The following is a 12982-nucleotide window of genomic DNA, read 5'->3' as shown; positions in this document are numbered from 1 at the left end:
AACCAATCTGTCAGATTCATCAACATTATGTACTTCATGGCATTCCTCGGTTGGCTTAACATTGTCTACATCAGTATTATCCATGGCAAAAATTTTGTTGTGCAAGTTCAGTGCTCCAGGAGTTGATGGATATGTAAACGAAGGTTCATTTTGAACATGTTTCTGTCGTGCTGCTTTCAATAGGATGTGGCATTGGTAGTGGTAGTTAAAGGGTGGGTACAACATTAAATTCGCAGTACATATTTAGGTATGTACAATAACTACAAGTATATTATCATTTTAAATTCGCAGTACACTGTTAAAAAAATTGAAACATAAATTACATAAGTTTTAAAAAAAGTATCGATCCTTTTTATAAAAAGTATGGACACTTTCAATATAATAGGTAAACATATGATGTAATAGGTACCCCTTATATAATGTAATAGGTATCGTTTATATAATGTAATAGGTAGTGGTTATATTGTAAAGTGTCTATCCTTTTTATAAAAGTGTCCATACTTTTTTCACTGTGGAAAACATTAATTTAAGGTTATCCTTTGAGTGAGTTTTAAGATATTAATTTAGTAATTATAGGCGTCTAATGATTTATTTCTTACGTTACGATATATATTATTATTAAATTAAAAATTCTAAATAATATTTTATAAAATATAAAAACAATCAAATAATTTTTTGTGCAAATGAAATTATTAAATCAATATTGTAGGTGGAAAACATGAAACACTGTTAAAAAAATTGAAACATGAATTACATAAGTTTTAAAAAAAGTATCGATCATTTTTATAAAAAGTATGGACACTTTCAATATAATAGGTAAACATATGATGTAATAGGTAACCCTTATATAATGTAATAGGTATCGTTTATATAATGTAATAGGTAGTGGTTATATTGTAAAGTGTCTATCCTTTTTATAAAAGTGTCCATACTTTTTTCACTGTGGAAAACATTAATTTAAGGTTATCTTTTGAGTGAGTTTTAAGATATTAATTTAGTAATTATAGGCGTCTAATGATTTATTTTTTACGTTACGATATATATTATTATTAAATTAAAAATTCTAAATATTATTTTATAAAATATCAAAACAATCAAATAATTTTTTGTGCAAATGAAATTATTAAATTAATATTGTAGGTGGAAAATATGAAACACTGTTAAAGTATCAATCCTTTTTATAAAAAGTATGGACACTTTCAATATAATATAATGTAATAGGTAAATTTGCAATGCTATCGGTATAAATATACCGGTTTACTTATAAAATAGGTAAATATAAGCGCTACCTATTACATTATATAAGCGCTACCTAGTATGTTATTGTACTTTATAATATTTCCGGTTAAATAATATAACATAACCGGTCTAAATTTTAACCGGTCACTTGTTTAACCGGTCACGCCGTATATTAACCGTTTTTTAGGCGCCGCACCACAGAACCACCCTATCATTGTGTTCCAGGAGAAAACGAGATCTCTATATTTCATTTTCATTTTCATTTTTAATATATATATATATATATATATATATATATATTAAATACATCTTAATAGAGGAGTATCTCCGCTTTGTTCATCTGTGGCTATAACACCAAAAAGAACTGCAAACCCTAGTCTTGATCTTTTGTCTCATACAGAAACAAAAGTTGTAGATCTGAGCCCAGGTTTGTGGATTCTTTTTTCTCCTTTATAATTATTATTCAGATTTATTTTATATTATTTTTAAACTTGTTAATTAACTTCATAATTTTTATTCTGAACAAAGTCTGGTCGATTTTGTTTATAATCTCAAAATGCTCCAGTTTGGGTTTAAAAAAGTTATCTAGGTTTTAGATAGCATTGTTATCATAAAATAGCAGCCTTCAATGAAATTCCTTTAAAATCTTTGCTGTTTCTGATTTTTGGAATGATGATTTCTCTTCAAGATTTTGATCAAATTATTCGTCTTTGTTGCAGCTGTTTAGATTTTGTTTTGTACGGGGACAAATAAAGACAGTGGATCGTGTACAGAGTTATTAGTGTCTTGTTTTTTTTAATGTGAGGTTGAATTTTTTCTTTTCTGATTGTACGAGAGTCAAAAAGAAAGTAATGTTGTTTTGAGGAGGACCGTGGATTTTGCTACTTCAGTGTGAGAAAAGAAAGAGGGATGCAAGATTTGTTGACATTTGATTACATATGTTACGACGTATTGGGTGGTTAATTGGGTGGAATAATAGAGTTGAACAAGTGAAGAAGTTACCTGATGCAAAACCGCTACCGGCTCAAGTACAGCCGGCTGTCATGTTGGACACTGTCCAAGAGATTGCAGTTTACATCCATAGGTTTCATAACCTTGATCTTTTCCAGCAAGGGTATTGCGATTTTTTGTATTTTCAGTTTAATTTGAATTGTGCATATCATCCTTATGTTTTGTGTTTGTTTAGATGGTATCGACTTAAAATTACTATGAGATGGGAAAATGAACTGTATACTTCTATGGGAGCACCTTCAAGAGTCATGCAATATGAAGGTAATTAGTATAACTTTTAGTGCCTTTTTTCTTTCTAATGTTTGTTATCCTTTTGCCTCCACACTGTTGTAGGAAAAACTATTTCATTATTCTTAAGGTTAGAAAGTTTCTATTTGTGATTCTAGTAACATTGCACATGTTGATACATTCTGACATTTTGTATTTAAAGTGGTCGCTCTAGAGACCCAATCAGGAACCTTGCTGTGTGCTCAATTGGGAAGTCGCACTGCATGATAGCAGAATGTGCATTGTTGTCCAATTATTTGATCAAAATATTTTTGATGCGGTTGAAGCAAATACATTTGATGTCTGTTATATGCTTAATTAAAACTTAACCATTTGTCTTTGCCTTCAGATAGCATTTTTTTTCCTTAATAAGACTACAAATATGTTGCAGCTCCAAATGTTAGTTCTGATGATGTATATGGAGTGTGGAGGATCGATGATAGCGACAACAGTTTTTCAACAAGGCCTTTTCGAATAAAATATGCCAAACAGGATGTTCTTCTATCTATCTTGGTTGCATTTAGTCTACCCCTTACTGTCAATGAGGTAGACAATCTCTACTTTTATCTCTTTGCATATATACTCTATTTGCACCCAACACACTTTTTACTGTGGAGAGAACAACATACATTTCCAGAATTACACAGCTGTAATCCTGCAACCTGCCTGTACCACCGATTCACATATTTTCATTAGTAAATATTTGACTTAATGTTAGTGCGTTAGAGGTTTGATGCTTTGCTCTTTTGGTGTTAAAAGATGGCAAAATCTGTACCCCCAACCACATCTTAAAGAAAAGTGACATTGGATTTTCCTGAAAGTTATGACTTTCTCAAGTTTTCTGTTCATTTTCTTTTCATATTCACAGAGGAAAGGCGTAGATTCTTTCCTACATTGATTGGCCTGGCTATTGCTGAGCCATGAAAGGTCAATTATATAATTTTATATCCTATTATGGTGCTGATGAGGTAATATCTAACAGGGTCCTTTCTCATCGGCTGTCATTTTGAAGTTTGAGCTTCTCTATTCTCCTGTAATGGAGAAAGGGTAAGTTGATAAGTTATCTTTTCATATGACTTCATGATTTAAATTTAAAGTTGCACTTGTATTATTTGTGTGTAGATATTTGCATTTGTGCTTAATTTCTTTCTTTTCTTTTTTCAAGTTAAAAGTGCTCATAAATGTCTGAAAAGCACTGCATTCAGTTCTGAGTTTCAGGCTTCTTCAGATGGTAACCCTGCTGCTGTCCATGAATTTCGGATCCCTCCTAAAGCTCTTTTAGGACTACATTCCTATTGCCCTGTTTATTTTGATTCATTCCATGCTGTTCTTGTGGATGTAAGTGTTCACACCTGTCTTCTAAAAGTTGGTTCTCACAAGGGTGCAAAGAAAATACCCAGGTTTGTCACAGATTCTAGAAAAAGCATTGCTAACTTTGCATGAAACATTCCTTTCATCACCCCTTTTGAATGTTCTTTTGGGGTAGGAGTGATTCTTGGTGGAAATGAAATAGAAAGGGAGGGGTTATTTTGTTTATAAAGTAAATTATGTTATGTAGATATGTTGTAGTAACTTGAACTGTTGAATTATGTCTGGGTTTCTTACAGTGCCCCTGGTGCCATTGCTGGTGGAACTATCTATGGATCTAGTCAGGTTTGTTCCAAACATTGGATATTAATAAGTAGTAACATATCTATAATGACTTAGTCTATTCATTTATGTGGTGGAAATTGTGGGTGTAACACAGTGAGTGGAATTTATGGAAATTATGAGGCTCTATCATCTATGATATGTTAAAGTTTGATATAGCTGGTTTATTTTTAATTCTAAGTTTAAATGTTTGATAAAGGTGTTTTATTGGTTGGGGTTTATAATCATTAGAATTTTCTGATGATTTACTTGAGCAATAGTGTAAATTCATCTTATGATTTTATTGTAGTTTATTATCCTTGATATACAGTATTCTATGCACTGACAGTTCCTTTTACATTATTCACCAGGCACTAGAACGAATGGCATCTATTGACTTGAAACATACCACGCTTGTTAAGGCATTATTAGATGCTCGTGACACGCTACTTGCAGAGCTAAAAAGAATTGGCGATGACATTAACAAAGGGATTGATTTAACTGACTTTACATCCACAATGGATGACACAAAGCTATCTGGTTCTATTCTGCATGCAAATCTGGGTCATGCTGAAGTTTCCGGACAAGGCAAGCCACAAAATGGTCTTGAGGTCCTTGCTTTATTTTAACCTGCAACATACACTTCCTTATTCATTTGTCCTTTTTTTGTGATTTTATAGATTTTATTATTTACTGAAATTATAATACCTGTCACTCTCTAACAGGGAGTCAATAGCAATTTAGATGTTCAATTGCTCCAGAACTTATCCAAGGATGATATAATTAAAATGTTTAATCTGTGGGGTGAACAAGTGTCATATTTGTGGAGCACGTTTCTGAATTTCCACAGGTCAGTTTATACATTTTCACTTGCAGTTCTTGTAAGAATACGTAGTGTATTGAGGTGTGTTTAAACTCAAAAGTATTTTCTTGCAGATAATCTAGTAGAACAAGTTCATATTCTTTATTTATCTTCAAATATTTACTTGGACCTCCTAATATTAACCGTTTCCTAACTACTAATCAACAGGAAAAAATGAGTTGATCCTTTTATCCATTTAATGTAGCTTTCGTCATTTCTGTGCTTGAGGTGTTAAAATTGCATTTTATTCCAGGGATAACAGAACACAGATATTGCAATTCCTTTTTGATGCATGGGCTAAGGATCGAAGAGCTGAATGGTCAATATGGATGGTTTATACCAATGTTGAAATGCCTCATCATTCTATAAATGGTGGTTTTGACGAGCCTTCCCATCATCTTGTGCATAAGAGAGGTCCAAGTTTGTTGAAGTTAACCGATGATGTAAATACTTTTTTTACATTATTGTTGTATGGATATATTGCTGTTGGCTTCAGTATTCAGTTATCAGAGACAATAGTTCTTTCACTTAGTTTCTAATTTGAAATTTTCATCTTGTGCAATGCAGCCTGCAGAGTTAGCAACTATGCGGGCTGAGCTTCATCGGCGAAGTATTGGACAAATGAGGGTATTTTTGTGTTTATGCATTGTCTTTATTTCTGTTTACTTTAGTTTACCGACACAATTGTTTGCTCACAGATTAACAATCGATCGATCCAAGACATGCAATTATTTGGAGATCCTTCAGGAGTTCCTATTGTAATTATGGAACGTGTAATAACTACACCTCGTCGTTCTATCAGTGATAACTCATACTTGAGGAATTTAGATGTAATGAATTTAGCTACCACAAGCACTTTTCCTGAAGCCGGAAAGAACCAATCAAGTACAAGTGCTGGAGAGAGTGGGCATGACTTGAAGATTGTTGTCTTTGTGCATGGTTTTCAGGCAAGTTTTGGTTTCCCACACTTCTTTCTTTGGTTGTAGTTTTGTTGCCTTAATTTGATGTGAATTATTTGACCTGGAGTATCTTTTAGTAAGCAACACCTGAAGTAATTTTTTTGCACCTCAAGGGAAAATATGATTTCTAATCCTGACTTGAATATATAGGGTCATCATCTGGATTTGCGACTTGTTAGGAATCAATGGCTTTTGATAGATTCCAAGATTCATTTTCTTATGTCAGAGGCAAATGAAGAGAAAACATCGGGAGATTTCAGAGATATGGGACTAAGGCTTGCACACGAAGTGATTGCTTATGTTAAAAAGAAAATGGATAAAGCTTCAAGAAATGGAAACTTACGAGATATCAGACTTAGTTTTGTCGGACACTCTATTGGAAACATTATAATAAGAACAGCATTAGCAGGTAGTTGTTATTGTCTAAAGCTTCTTCGGCATTTTTATTAATTTTGAAATTCCTACTTGATATGTGCTTTTGTATGCAGAGACTATCATGGAACCTTACCTTAGGTTCCTCCATACATACGTATCTGTGTCTGGGCCACACTTGGGATATCTATACAGTTCAAATTCTTTGTTTAATTCCGGGCTGTGGCTTCTGAAGAAGCTCAAGGGGTCACAGTGCATTCATCAACTAACTTTCACAGATGACCCAGATATCCGTAACACTTTTTTCTTCAAACTTTCTAAGGTATTGTGAACGAATTTGCAGTGAGGTTTGCATTTGCTGCCATTATTCCTTCCATTACTTACTATTGTTTTGATTTACCATTTATGCTGAAGACATGTCAGAAATATGTAATTGTTTTTATGCTCTGAATTTCTGAAAGTCTATTTTCTTCTATCAGCAAAAAACTCTGGATAGTTTCAAGAATATAATCCTCCTTTCGTCACCCCAGGTATTTGGCGTCTCTTTGAATTCTTACCGTGTTGAGCAGTTTGGCCTTAAAGTTTTGAGTGATAATGCAGTAACTGTATCATTTAAATGTTTTCCCTTCAACTCCTAAGGTCATTAACAGATGACATGCCTCGCAGGATGGTTATGTCCCGTATCATTCTGCCAGAATTGAGTCATGCAGGGCAGCATCATCCGACTACTCCAGAAAGGGAAAAGCTTTTTTGGAAATGTTGAATGAATGCTTAGACCAGATACGTGCACCTACCTCTGAGAATCGGGTGTTTATCCGTTGTGATGTCAACTTTGACACATCCATGTATGGAAAAAACTTAAATACTTTCATTGGACGAGCTGCTCATATAGAGTTTTTGGAGTCGGATATTTTTGCTCGCTTCATAATGTGGTCATTTCCAGAACTATTTCAATAAACATATTACAGGAGTCCGACTTTTATTGATCCGCCTTCTCAAGCCTGGTATCCAGATCAGTCGCTATTTGCGGAGCCTGCAATCAATGTTTCAAGTGTCCAAGCATCACAAATGAGCAAAATTTGCAGGAGGGACAGGTGCGTTGACCGATTGTAGCCCCTGTAAAGTAGCATTGTTGAAGATGCTTCTGTGGAAAGGTTGTATCTTTGATCTAGAACAGTCCTTTTCCACTACCACGGAGTTTTGTTGGCATCAAAAATGCTGAGTTTAGAATGTGGAAGCTCTTTACAGTAGATATTGTTTAGAAAAAAACTAGCAATGTAGAAGAAAAATCGAATAGGCTAGTTTGTTGTTTGGGGTTGTAGTGAATGACCAAGTACTTTCCGATATTGGGGAATGATCATGTTTATGTACGTAAGCATGCAGACGAAGCATTCAGCAGACAGTTGATTTTAGCTTCTCAATATATCGTTTCATGTTTTTGGCTATATGGTATGCGATGAAATAATTGCAATTGTTTTATATTTGTGGAATGGAATGGAGTTCAAAAGTCATCAATTCAACATGAAATAAGCCAAAAGACACATGACGACGAGTTAAATTCACTGTATCAAATTATTACGGGTTTCAATCTTAAAATATTATGATTTTATTTCACTAGTTATAGTCATACGCCGGCATGTCTCTTTACTTACAATTTAGGGTCTGTTCGGAAAGTCAAAAATTTGTCTGAAACAATTTATCTCTTTAATTATTGAAGTCGTTTGATTCGTGTGTGTATAGAGAGATTTTTTTTCCTGTTTTACTGTTTAACCTTTCTTTATTTCCTTTGAAAGATCTTGTTTTTCACCTTTAGTAACTTCTAATCATATATATATATATATATATATATATAAATAAGGTTATTTTTTTATTAATATAAGGGTGATTATAAGGTAGTATATGTTTGAAATATTTTTAATTCATTTGACAATAAATACTCAAACACTCCTAAGATATCATGTGCTCGAACCCGAGATTTTTAAAGACAACAACTATCTTTTTTATCATTGAGATAATTTAATTCGTACAATAAAAGATAAAATTACTACCTTAACATGGGAATAGAAAAACGTAAAAACAAATAATACAGAATCATCTATTTCCATCAACTTTATTTCTCTCAAAACTTGTAATACCTTAACTTAAATAATGAATAATTAGAGGGCTATAATCTTCTTACCTTCAATATCGGTTTCTTCTCTAATAAGCTTTTTTCTAATTTTGCTTGAAATCTCCAAACTCGAAGAAAATAGAGACTAAGTTTTTCAAGTAAAAAGAGAAGATGACAGCGCTCGTCTTTTTGGCTGTTGACTTATATAATTTAAAGATAAAACCCCTTAAACTATAATTCTCATATAAAACAAAATTCACATTTTCATCTCAACACTTCATCCTTACCTTTCTTTCCAATCGGTCCACTTAGATTCAAAAATTACTACTCTCTCTCCCATTAAATCTATCCATTGTTGATTTTTTTAATCAATTTTTTAAATTTTGATATATTATTATTTCAAATTTATTATTGATAAGAATATGAAAAAATATATTTTAAAAATCTTAAATCAAAATGTTTTTAAATACATATTTTATAAATTTTAATTTTTTAAAATATTTAAGATAATTATGGTCAAAATTTAAAATTTTTGACTTATTAAAAATTAATAATAAACACATTTAGTATGACGAAAGTATAAAAAATCCTATACGAAACAATAATCTTCCATCGGTTCAAATTTAGCACTTTATGGAAAATTAACATTTTGCCTCCAATTCTTTGGAACTTTTACAAATTAGTCCGACACTTCCTCATTAAGAGCATACATCATACTTCATTCATCCAAATCTTATCAAGACCATAATCGAGATTAAAATATCAAATTTAAACTGTACACCTTTACGAGTAATACTGAGAAATTTGAAACTTAAACCAGATTGTTTCTACAATAGTTCCCTGTAAAATGGAAATAAAGGCCATAATTGAATGAGAAAATTATTCAGAATGATGGAAACTAAAATGTAATTAATGGCATCCTATACTTGGACCACCTCGCATGAGTAGCCTTTGCAAAGACGATGTTATCAATTTGTATTACCGTTTCAAACTGATGAGCAGCTTGAATATGAATATAGGGACCTGAAGTGTTATTAGACCAGAAAATTAGTCGATGACATTGACAGGCCAGCACATGCAAAAGGAAATCGACAACAATACGAAATACAAGCCGTAAGAAATTAAGAATCATTTTTGTAATTTACCCTATATTTTAATTAAGTGTTGGATCCGAATTAAAAAGCTCGCAAGTCATATGATTGGTGTTATGATGCAGTAAAATATGAAAGTACAACTCAAAATACGCATTTGCTGAGTAAATAAAAGACAAGCTGGAAGTGGAAGACGATGAGTACCCTCTCCTCAATAACATCAAAAATGATTTTCCATCTCTCCCCTCTCCCTTAATCATCCTATTATTTATTTATTTTTTTTAAATTTCTGTCAACTAATCGGATGGCTTCGATCCGTCGATCTCAGTCGCCGGCATTTCACAGCCGTTCGATTCAGAATGGCGCTGGCGGATTCTCCTCTTCTCCGTCTACCAAGCCTTTCCGTATCGGAGACACTAAATATTTCCCCTCTTCCTCTTCCTCCACTCCGTCAACGCTGTTGCTCACCGCCGTCGATTTAATTTACCGCCGAGGATGGCGTCGATCTTTTTGCCGCTGTCTCTTATTTTTTCTAGTGGGCTTGCTTGTAGGTATTTCTCAGTTGGGACACATGGATACCGATATCCGAGCCGAGGATTTAGCTCCTCCCGACCTCAGACCGCCAGATGTTGACCCCCAATTGGAGGATCCGATTGTTTCTTACGTCGCATTAGGCGTTAATACGCGATTGGAAGAACAAAAGGAAGCTGCCGGTTCAATAGAGCCGTTAAAGCAGTTAATTGTTGTCACGCCGACTTATAATCGGGCATTCCAAGCGTACTTCTTGAACAGGTTAGGCCAAGTTTTGAGGCTAGTGAAGCCGCCGTTGGTTTGGATAGTTGTGGAGGAGAAAACGGTGTCGTTGGAGACGGCCGAGATTTTGAGAAAAACCGGGGTTATGTACCGGCACGTGGTGTCCACGCACAATTCTAGTAACGTGAAGGACCGAGGGGTTCGTCAAAGGAATGCCGCTTTGGATCATATCGAACGGCAAAAGCTTGACGGCATCGTGTTTTTCGCCGACGACGACAATGTCTACACCATCGAGTTGTTTGAAAGCTTGAGAACTATCAGGTAATTTTGGAACTTTTTATTTTTGCTGGAATCTTGCTTTTTAGGAGAGTCGACGAGGCTTACAAATTTGGGTAAAAGTCGTCGTAATTAATGTTGGGAAGTTAATGGTTCTTAAATTGTTCTTATTAACATTCTGTTTTGATGGCAAGCAGTTAGAGATTTTGGTTTAGTAGTCGATGATTGACTATCTGAAAATTTATTGCCATTACCAAATAATAGAACTTCTTGTTTGTGGATTAAATCAGCCTGTTTAGCTCTTTGCTATTTGAGTAGCTGGATCTAGTTTCATTTGTTCAAGCTTTTCCTTCGTCTTCTGTTTTGTTGTAATCTTGATCTATGTTGCCCGGACTCTATTTTTCTCAAAGTAATCTTATCAGACTCGTGTTCGGATATAGGTAAAGTGTAATGATCCTCTCATTACATGAAAACTTTAAAAAGAAATGAGTTTGCCTCTGTCGGACTTGGTTAATTGACTTCAAACTTTTAGCTGCTATTTAGAAGTTTCCCTTTTCAAAAGGCTAATGAAGATCTTAATAACTATTTTGCTTAATGCCTAGCTTGGATTGATATGACTTGTCATTTGTTGAATTTTCTAGATTGGATTTTAAGTTCGTCTTGTTCATCTGTATGTTATAGATTGAGAGATCTCTCCGATTGTGCAATTGTAAAGAGATTACTATGAAATGCTTCTTCTTTTCCAAATCATGCCAACATACACAATTTCATAATATGCATCTTCTTTTGGTGTAGCCGTTTTGGAACTTGGCCAGTTGCCATGCTTGAACGAAGCAAAAACAAGGCAATTCTGGAAGGTCCGGTATGCAATGCGAGTCAAGTAATTGGATGGAACACAAATGAGAAAAGCAAAAGACTCCGTAGGTTCCATGTTGATATGTCAGGATTTGCTTTCAACAGCACCATCTTGTGGGATCCAAAGCGATGGGGGTACCCCTTCTCAAACCCAATTCGACAATTGGACATGGTGAAGGAGGGTTTCCAAGTATGAACCATACCATATTGCATTTTGTACTATTTCATTGATGTTGATGTATATTCTCTCTGAAAAGGTCACAGGCTCACAGCTTGATTCTAGCCTTTGCTCACTATTTCTTCTTCTATGCAGGAAACGACATTTATTGCTCAAGTAGTGGAAGATGAAAGCCAAATGGAAGGTATACCACCTGGTTGTTCAAGGATTGTGAACTGGCATCTCCATTTAGATACCGGCAATCTTGTTTATCCCAAAGGCTGGCAACTTCAGAAGAACCTGGAAGTTACCTTGCCTATCAAGTGATGAAAGCTCAGCTCCACAATTTTTTAATGCTGAGGGGATAAACAGGTAAGAGATTCATTTCTGGATTTCCTTTGTAGTAAATTTTACTTTTGTTATCAGAACTATTGGCCTGCCTGAGAATTAGGGATAAGAACTGATGACTGCGAAACAGCTCAAGACAATTGTGTATAATTTGCTTTTAATTTTAGTACAGATACCTAAATAATGTATTATGCTGAAGAGTTTCTGATTGAGAGCCATTTTTCTGTAACAGTTGGGCCCATGTTATGCATGTTGATTCTTTAGTTCAACTTATTCCTAGCCGATTTGCAGCAATGATCACCATATAGTAGAGCCATGTGCCTGTACAGTTATTCATCCGGCAACTACCAGGAGACAAGATTTGTGATTTTTCTTGTTCATAGAATTCTGTAACATGGAATATTCTTACAGAACATCTCTGGTATTTCTTTTGGGGAAATCTCCATTTACGAAAATGGGCAGTGGATTTGTTTGTGGATCCATGGTCCTTACACCATGCATGTAAGTCAATGTTCTTTCAATGTTTTCTCCCACCCTTCAGAATTGGGATAGTTAAGGGTAACAAGTTTGACAGGTTCTAATTTTACTGTTTTATTCTGCTGCTCTCTTTTATATATTATTTTGGTCAATTTTTGTTTTCACTACTATTTAACCTATTAGCTGTTCTAATTCTAACCGAGTACTGTAAAAATTCATTATGGTGGCGCAAACCAAATTATATATTAACCGAAATTTACACCAATAACATTTACAGATGTCGTCATAAATTAACATCAGTAGCAATTACAGAAACAATACAATAAGGCACAACATAAACAAAAAATAAAGACAGGCAGCAGAGCCGCTCCATTAGTGAACAAAAGTATGTGGGTGCAGATCAAGTAAGCAGCTTGCCTCGACTAGATAGAATCGTACAACGAATTGATCCGCATCATGATTGCTCCGGTTGACGGATCACATTGGGAGAGCCGCCCTCGACGATAACACTAGAAAATCCATGCGAACCCCGTGACAAATGGCGTGAGCTTCAATTTCGAATTGCATCTAACTATT

The 12982-nt window shown here is 34.4% G+C and overlaps 2 protein-coding genes across 5 annotated transcripts; both read left to right on the top strand.

Moving 5' to 3' along the window:
* Positions 1 to 1555: 1555 nt before the first annotated feature.
* Positions 1556 to 7751, top strand: LOC120156245 (protein FAM135B-like). Of its 4 annotated transcripts, XM_039167638.1 has the most exons (17): positions 1557 to 1666; positions 1959 to 2353; positions 2426 to 2511; positions 2909 to 3063; positions 3500 to 3564; positions 3723 to 3917; positions 4113 to 4170; positions 4518 to 4757; positions 4872 to 4996; positions 5262 to 5451; positions 5576 to 5635; positions 5707 to 5955; positions 6118 to 6376; positions 6456 to 6661; positions 6819 to 6869; positions 7006 to 7325; positions 7357 to 7751. In XM_039167638.1, the coding sequence occupies exons 2-16, from the start codon at positions 2178 to 2180 to the stop codon at positions 7294 to 7296; spliced, it is 2406 nt and encodes an 801-aa protein (XP_039023569.1). In that variant the 5' UTR covers positions 1557 to 1666; positions 1959 to 2177; the 3' UTR covers positions 7297 to 7325; positions 7357 to 7751. The 4 variants fall into 4 exon arrangements, with proteins under 4 accessions (XP_039023582.1, XP_039023569.1, XP_039023575.1 ...); XM_039167651.1 differs by lacking the exon at positions 7357 to 7751 and having other exon boundaries at positions 1556 to 1666; positions 6979 to 7085; XM_039167644.1 differs by having other exon boundaries at positions 4125 to 4170; positions 7006 to 7751.
* Positions 7752 to 9752: 2001 nt separating this feature from the next.
* On the top strand, positions 9753 to 12491 carry LOC120156238 (probable beta-1,4-xylosyltransferase IRX9H). Its single transcript, XM_039167621.1, has 4 exons — positions 9753 to 10614; positions 11365 to 11614; positions 11738 to 11953; positions 12162 to 12491. The coding sequence occupies exons 1-3, from the start codon at positions 9845 to 9847 to the stop codon at positions 11906 to 11908; spliced, it is 1191 nt and encodes a 396-aa protein (XP_039023552.1). The 5' UTR covers positions 9753 to 9844; the 3' UTR covers positions 11909 to 11953; positions 12162 to 12491.
* The last annotated feature ends 491 nt before the right edge of the window (positions 12492 to 12982 follow it).

The sequence above is a fragment of the Hibiscus syriacus genome, unplaced genomic scaffold, assembly GCF_006381635.1.
Source record: "Hibiscus syriacus cultivar Baekdansim isolate YM2019G1 unplaced genomic scaffold, ASM638163v2 tig00002840_pilon, whole genome shotgun sequence".
NCBI lineage: Eukaryota > Viridiplantae > Streptophyta > Magnoliopsida > Malvales > Malvaceae > Hibiscus > Hibiscus syriacus.
Note: the sequence above shows the minus strand (reverse complement) of the source record. Positions and strands in the feature narration are given on the sequence as shown.

Bases quoted from the DNA above. Each gene is read 5' to 3' on its own strand.
- LOC120156245 (XM_039167638.1), top strand. From the start codon at position 2,178: ATGTTACGACGTATTGGGTGGTTAATTGGGTGGAATAATAGAGTTGAA. The intron at 3,064-3,499 runs GTAGACAATCTC...AATATCTAACAG, and splicing joins TACCCCTTACTGTCAATGAG to GGTCCTTTCTCATCGGCTGT. The intron at 6,870-7,005 runs GTATTTGGCGTC...CATGCCTCGCAG, and splicing joins TCCTCCTTTCGTCACCCCAG to GATGGTTATGTCCCGTATCA.
- LOC120156238 (XM_039167621.1), top strand. From the start codon at position 9,845: ATGGCTTCGATCCGTCGATCTCAGTCGCCGGCATTTCACAGCCGTTCG. The intron at 10,615-11,364 runs GTAATTTTGGAA...CTTTTGGTGTAG, and splicing joins GAAAGCTTGAGAACTATCAG to CCGTTTTGGAACTTGGCCAG. The intron at 11,615-11,737 runs GTATGAACCATA...TCTTCTATGCAG, and splicing joins TGGTGAAGGAGGGTTTCCAA to GAAACGACATTTATTGCTCA.